Raw genomic sequence first — 7,546 nt, 5'->3', positions numbered from 1 at the left:
ATTGACAATGGCCCAGGATTTAATCAGTCATGCCTATGTAATGAAGCCTCCATAAAACCCTAAAAGGATGGGGTTTGGAAAGCTTCCACATTGGTAAATGCATGGATATTGGAGAGACATGTGCTCGGAGAGAACATGGAAGCTCTGCTCCCTTTCCCCACACCTGGCCCTGTGCTTCCATCTAAAACAGATGGTTGGGGCGCCTGGGTGGCTCAGTCGGTTAAGCGTCCGACTTCAGCTCAGGTCACGATCTCGTGGTCCGTGAGTTCGAGCCCCGCGTCAGGCTCTGGGCTGATGGCTCAGAGCCTGGAGCCTGCTTCCGATTCTGTGTCTCCCTCTCTCTCTGCCCCTCCCCCATTCATGCTCTGTCTCTCTCTGTCTCAAAAATAAATAAACGTTAAAAAAAAATTTAAAACATTAGATGGTTGATTGGAATAAATGTACATTCCCTGAGTTACTTCCCTTCATACTAAGCCACTCACCTAGTCAGTAAAATGTTTCCCTGAGTTTCTGTGAGCTGCTCTAGCACATTAATGGAACCCAAGGAGGGGGTCATGGGAATCTCTGATCTATATATAGCCGGTGGGTCAAAATATAGGTAACAACCTGGACTTGAGACTGGTGTCTGAAGTCCAAAGAGAGAGTTGGAAGTGTACTGCCACAGGCAGAAGTACAGGTGAGAAGGACTTGGGCTGTGACTGGCATCTGGGGGAGAAGCGACAGTCTTGCAGGATGGAGCCCTTGATCTGTGGGATCTGATGCTCTCTCTGGGTAGTGTCAGAGTGGAGTTGAACTGTAGGACCCACAGCTAGTGTCCAAGAATTGCTTTGGTGTGGGGAACCTCCCCCCTCGACACACAATTGGAATTAGGTTCCACTCAAAGATTTTTTACAGGCCCACTCAAAAGTTCCTTAATTATCTAGGGGAATGTACCTTTGTTTGACCCATCATTTACCTATGATTAAAAGGTTACACATCAACTTGTAGATTTTTGACCAATGAGGATAAAAGTGATTCCTGTCTAGGAAACAAACAAACAAAACCCCTAAATATAGGTATTTACCACCCTGTAGAATATTAACCAGAAACCTTATTCTAACATTTTTCTCCAATGCCTAAATTATCCCTGTTCCCCTATGCTCCTTGAACTAGCTTTATCATCCTACTGTTTTTTTCATTGAGTAGTTGAACTAGTCTTTGATATTTGCTCATCTGGTTTTATATTAGATTCATGTTTTTAACTTTTTGAAAAGTATATGTATATATATATATGTATACACACACACACACATATATATATATGATTTTATTTTTAAGTAATCTCTAAGCCCAATGTAGGGCTTGAACTCACAACCCCAAAATCAAGAGTTGTGGGGTCTACTGTATAAGCCAGCCAGGTGCCCCTTGAAAAGTGTATTTTGACAATCCTCAACTTTAGAATAGCCATCCTTCCGTATCTAGATGGACTTTGCATGGGTAGTGTGCGCAGGGTCCCCAGGACCACCCTCAGGTTTGGTGATTCCCTAACAGGACTCCCAGGACTCAGCAGATAGTCATACTCATGGCTATGATGACTTACAGTGAAAAGATACAAAGCAAAATCTGCAAAGGAAAAAGGCACGTGGGGCAAAGTCCAGAGGGAACCAGGCCCAGGGTTCCAGACTCTTCTTCCGGTACAGTTTTCCGGTGCTGGATTCCTCTGGCATCATGTGACATTTCCAAAGTGTTTACCAGGAAGCTCGTTAGAGACTCCGTGCCCACAGTTTTGACCGGGGACTGTTGATGTAGGTACCTTCTTGTAGAGGCTGCTTTTAGGAAAACAGGCTTGAGCAATGGAATTTGGAAAGGGCCCACAGCGACCACCTGGCTGAATACAGACAGGCCCTTCAGGTGACCCACCTCAAAATATCCACAGACCCTAAATGACCAGTGGACTACTTACAAGTAGGCAGTTACCAGAAAAGGGAGAATTCCATACATTGCCGTATCTCCTCTTCTCCCTTTAAAAACAGCTCTAACCCACTGCCTCATTGCAGACAGCCTCTCCTCTGCTATCCAGCCCGCCACTCCCTGGCGGTGTATTCAGTTAACTTCTATCCCCTTTGTTCTGCCTCAGGTGAACTCTTTCACCCCGAGCATCACCGACTTCCACCTGATCGTCGTCCCACATTTGGGGGCACCCATCCGATCAAGAGACACCCCATTTAGACACCACACTTCTGTCTAGCATGCACCAAATTCCCAGATTCTCAAATGGGAAGGAAGGTATTCCGCAAAGAACCACATTGTTTGCACAGTTTAGCAACAGGGAGCCAGTCTTATCAGTTAGAGAATGGTAGAAACTCGGAGGAAATCCAAGTTCCTGGATGCCAGCCGAGGACCTACCTGGCTGGCCGTTCTCTTTAAGGATAGCCGTGTAGGACTGCTCTCTCGACTCTTCTGCACAACTAGGTTACACGCTTATAAAGGACACAGATGAAAGGCCTCCTCGGGGACTCCAAGGCAGATTGCCAAGTTGCCACCCCAAATCTGTTCTCCCTGTCTACCTTAGCAACAGAAGAGCAATATGCCCAGTTACACAAGTGCACCAACTCCCATCAGCTCAGGGTGGCCAATGAGATGTAAGCGGAAGTTGTCAGGTGGGACTCAAGGAATGCTCAGGTAAGAGACGGCAGGCAGCTACCATGTCCCTTTGCAGTGCTCCATTCCCTCCTGTCCGGGAGTGTGGAGTCTTCAGCAGCCATCCTGTGAATGAGAGGATGGAAACCACTTTCTATGAATGGAGAATCAGAAGGACAGAAGGATCCTGGGCCCCAGATGACTCCATGAATCCCTTCTACCAGCCCTGGACAGCCTACTGCTGGATGCTCCTATGAGAACAAACCCTTATGAATGTAAGCTGCTGTGGTCAGGCCACGGTTACTAGCAGCAAAAAGCAACCCCCACTTTCTATAAAGCCTATCTTTTAAAAAAAGAAAAGTTACTCAGTCAATACTGCCAGACCTCTGAATTTAAGGAAGCTGGTTTCCAAACCTGCAAACTTTTCTCCAACAGGCAGTTCCCAACTTCTGACCGTACATTTAAGTTGCATTTGCAACATGGATGTTTGGAATTCTTAAAACTTCTTCCCAGAGAAACATTATAAATTATATTTAGTTGTTAGATTAGTCCACAAAGGTCTATTTAGGTCACAATTTGGCTAAACTGTAGGAATCACTGTGGCTCCAAGCTGTTTGGAGCCACAATTTGTTCTGTTTTACTAGTTGGTTAGAAGTGTTGTGGGGTGCCTGGGTGGCTCAGTCTGTTAAGCGCCCGACTTCGGCTCAGGTCATGATCTCACAGTCTGAGTTCAAGCCCTGCGTCGGGCTCTATGCTGACAGCGCAGAGCCTGGCGCCTGCTTTGGATACTGTCTCCCTCTCTTTCTGCCCCTCCCCCCCACTCACACTCTGTCTCTCTCTCAAAATAAAATAAAGACATAAAAAATGTAAAAAAGAGAAGTGTTGTGGAGGAAGAACATGGTCTTAGCACAAGCAGTTGGGGTGGAAGTGTTTTAAACAAGAAGAAAATGTAAGCAGATATATCTATCATCTATCTATGAAAGCTTTCAAATTTTTTGAGTAGAGCTGACACTAAAAATCTTCTCATGGGTAAGCACAAACTTCCACTTTGATGAAACTAGGAGCCACATAATGGAGGGGAAGAACCAGAATCCTTAGCGCTGTTAAAGAAAAAAATATTCAATTACCCTTGTTAAAATACAGTAAGGCAGACTTTATTCAGGGCAGGGAGAGAGAGGGGGCTCAACTCTGAATACAGCATGGGCAATTGGGAATTTCCAGTCAAGGAGCAGAGTGGGAGTCAGTGGATGGGAAATTACCAGAAGGAAACATCAGCAACAAGGAGGTTCTGGTTGGTTAAGCTGAACTAACGGGATCCTTGCTGAAGACAGGCTAGGCTGTTCAGGCATCACCAGACGGATGGTGGAGGATGAGGAACCTGATCAGATATCAAGGTGATCAGGTATTAAGTGTGGAGAGTTCTAGTTAAAATGACTTAGCAGGGTTCTTGCTAGAGCAGGATTTAACAAGGAAATGCAGAGGGGCCTTGGAGAAGTTTCAGGAGCCCAACTTAAGTTTTATCAAGCAAAGAATCTTTGCCAGGACCTGCAAAGACAACACTGATAAGAAGCCAGATATTTAGCCTCACAGAAACTGGAAAGATCTCAGTAACTGGGGGCAGCAGAACACTGGAGGTAGAGGTGGAGAGGGAGGGCTGAAAACAGAAGGGTCTGTATAAGCAGCTGGACCCCGAGGTGCCCACCACCACTTCAGAGCCAGTAATATCCCTGCCCTTTATTCAGGAGAGTTGGGGTTTCTGCTTGGGGATACTCATGGTAGCAGCCAGAGGACAGAGCACTGGACTACATGGAAATATATATTCTAACCAAATACCCTAAGCCCCTCCCCCATCCAGCTCCCAGAATTCCTACAGCCAGGTGTCTACCTGCAGGTAGGAAACTAGAGGAAATTCTCTGGGGAAAATGATCTATATACAAATGCTGGCATTTTGGTACTTCCCAATAAAAGTCTGGGGCACCTGGCTGGCTCAGTTGGTTAAGCATCCGACTTCAGTTCAGGTCATGATCTTGCAGTTCCTGGGTTTGGGCCCCATGTCAGGCTCTGTGCTAACAGCTCAGAGCCTGGAGCTTGCTTCGGGTTCTGTGTCTCCCTCTCTTTCTGCCCCTCCCCTGCTCACACTCTGTCTCTCTCAAAAATAAATAAACATTTATTTTTTTTTTTAATTTTTTTTTCAACGTTTATTTATTTTTGGGACAGAGAGAGACAGAGCATGAACGGGGGAGGGTCAGAGAGAGAGGGAGACACAGAATCGGAAACAGGCTCCAGGCTCCGAGCCATCAGCCCAGAGCCTGACGCGGGGCTCGAACTCACGGACCGCGAGATCCTGACCTGGTTGAAGTCGGACACTTAACCGACTGCGCCACCCAGGCGCCCCAATAAATAAACATTTAAAAAAAAAAGTCTGGCTTACTGCCTGGAGTGGACATTTGTCATGGTATCTGCTTGCCCAGAATTTTTTGAACATCCTTTGCATATCTGGAGAACTTCCCCCTGTAAAAAATATTTCTTTAAATGTTTATTTATTATGAGAGAGGGAGCAAGCGAGAGAGAGAGCGATAGCACATAAGTGGGGAAGGGGCAGAGAGACAGAGAATCCGAAGCAAGCTCTAGGCTGAGAGCTCAGGGTAGAGCCCAACGTGAGGCTCAATCTCACGACCGCAAGATCATGATCTGAGTCCATACCAAGAGTTGCATGCTTAAGTAACTGAGCCACCCAAGTGCCCTGAACTTCCTCCCTTAAAAGTCCATGAATCCCTAGTACAGAAGCCAGAAATTCACTTTCCCAGCCTCCTTTGCAGCTAGGGCCCAGGCATGTGATGCTATCAGTTAAGTATCACTGCACAAAACAGATTTATTTTTAATTTTCTTAAGTTTATTTATTCATTTATTTTGAGAGGCAGGGGAGGGGCATAGAGAGAAGGAGAGAGAATCCCAAGCAGGCTTCGCACTGTCAGCAGAGCCTGATGCGGGGAACAATCTCAAGAACCGCGAGATCATGACCTGAGCCGAAATCAAGAGTCAGATGTTTAACTGACTGAACGACCCAGGTGCCCCTAAAATCTAATTTATAACACACTTACCAAGTACTCAATAGTACCCAAAGTGTTTCTATAAATCCCTAAACGTAGGTGGGGACTTGCTGAATATAACCTTAAAGGGACCCCTAAAGCCATGTCTTCCAGCAACATGAAAGAAATACAAAGTTACATGAACTAGTTTCAGAAAACTGAGCTTATGGAAGCTCAATGTGAAATTTCACTTCAACCTTTCATTCATGTATTGAGGGACACCTCATATATGCGAGTTTACTTTTCTTCAAGGAAATATTTATTGCATATTACTAGTGATTATATTTCACAGCAAAATTTAAATTAAATGGATACACTTTTCACAAACATAAAACTGGAAATTAAGGCATCCATCAAATGTATATGCTGAACCCAGTCCCGGTTTTCAGCTTTCAGCAGTTAATCAGGATTCTGGTCCAGGGCCACCAGTCCATGATTTCCAAAAGTTGAGGATCCTGTCAGTGACTGGAACAAAATCTTCTTTATATGTGACAATTGTTTCCACGTAAAACCCTTTCGGCGGCTCGAGCATTTCATTTCTTGCGACATCCTTTTGCTCTACTTCATTGCCTTTCAAAAAAAATGGAACACCTGAATGATGAACTTTTAAGACAGCAATCCGTCCTTAAAATTATTAGTCAAGCCTCAGAAATCAAATAAACTGAGGTGAGAACTACCCCCACCCCCATCAGATTTCTGACACTGTATTTCCTTTCTGTAAAAGGAAAAAATAAATATGACATGAGCACTACAGACACTGCAATGTTTTCAAATGCTCAGTACTGGACACTAGTATTCTCAGGCCACTGATAATCGTCATCACCAATGTAATCTTCAGCAGTTATCACCCAACAGCTTTATCCAGATATACTTAACATATCGTACAATTAACTCCTTTGAAATGTACCACTAAATGGCTTTCATTCACAAAAAGAAACCCCATTCCGTTTGGCAAGCCCCGCCCCCCCCTTCCCTTCAGCCCCAGGCAACCAGAAAGTCTTACAGATATCTATAGATTTCCAGCATATTTCTGAAGGCTCAGGGATTTCCTTTTCCGCCCAGTAACTGGGAAGGTTTTAGTACTCGGCTGGCGGGGGTGCTGAAGTGTTTGCTCGCCAACTACAACGGGGGCTAATGTAACCGAGGCATCACCTCTTTAAGTCACCGTCCAGGGTCTTTGACATTCCCTCTGGGGCCTTAAATAGATTCTTCAAATTCTAAGTGTAAAAACGGCCTCCATCAACAAGACGTAGGCAGGAGGACTTAAAAAGTAGTTCCGGGTAGATTCCATTATAACGAATGGCTCTAAGCAATCGTTCCCACTGGTTTTGCAGAATAAACCCGGTGCTTGCGGCACAGCTAAACCGCTTATATAACCCCCTGGGGACGCCTCACCGAAGGCTGCCGGAGAACCATACCTGGTACTTTGCTCTTTTTCCGGCCTAAAAAAATCAAGGAGCCTAGCAGGGTCCAGGCGCCCAGCGCGTAGACCGCGGACATCCGCCGGTACCAGGACGTGGCCTGGTCCGGACGCATGGCGGTACTCGGAGAAGACTTTGATCCTGGGAAGCTCGGAGCGGAGGCGGGCCTTCCAGTCGGCGCGTCACAGCCCCCGCCACCGCCTCCAATCCAGAGTCGACTCTGGGAGGCCGCTTCTTGCGTTGGCCCCGATGCATCCTGGAGCGTGTAGTCCCGAGAGTCACGCCGAGGACTGGACTCTGAGTTGTGGGGTCTAAGCGGCTTCTGTGCTGTGTTATGCACCCACTGCCTCGCATACCACGTGATGGGGACCAAATGACAATTTCTCGGAGCAAACTTCTCGCGTGGAAAATTGTAAC

At 46.1% G+C, this 7,546-nt stretch overlaps 1 protein-coding gene across 1 annotated transcript; it reads right to left on the bottom strand.

Annotated features, from left to right (window-relative positions):
* Nucleotides 1-5,944: 5,944 nt before the first annotated feature.
* Nucleotides 5,945-7,313, bottom strand: SMIM26 (small integral membrane protein 26). Its single transcript, XM_043602970.1, has 2 exons — nucleotides 7,127-7,313; nucleotides 5,945-6,278 (listed from the first exon to the last, which is right to left on the bottom strand). The coding sequence occupies exons 1-2, from the start codon at nucleotides 7,242-7,244 to the stop codon at nucleotides 6,112-6,114; spliced, it is 285 nt and encodes a 94-aa protein (XP_043458905.1). The 5' UTR covers nucleotides 7,245-7,313; the 3' UTR covers nucleotides 5,945-6,111.
* Between the last annotated feature and the right edge of the window lie 233 nt (nucleotides 7,314-7,546).

The sequence above is a fragment of the Prionailurus bengalensis genome, chromosome A3 (genome assembly GCF_016509475.1).
Source record: "Prionailurus bengalensis isolate Pbe53 chromosome A3, Fcat_Pben_1.1_paternal_pri, whole genome shotgun sequence".
Lineage (NCBI taxonomy): Eukaryota > Metazoa > Chordata > Mammalia > Carnivora > Felidae > Prionailurus > Prionailurus bengalensis.
This window is presented reverse-complemented; position numbering and strand designations above follow the sequence as displayed.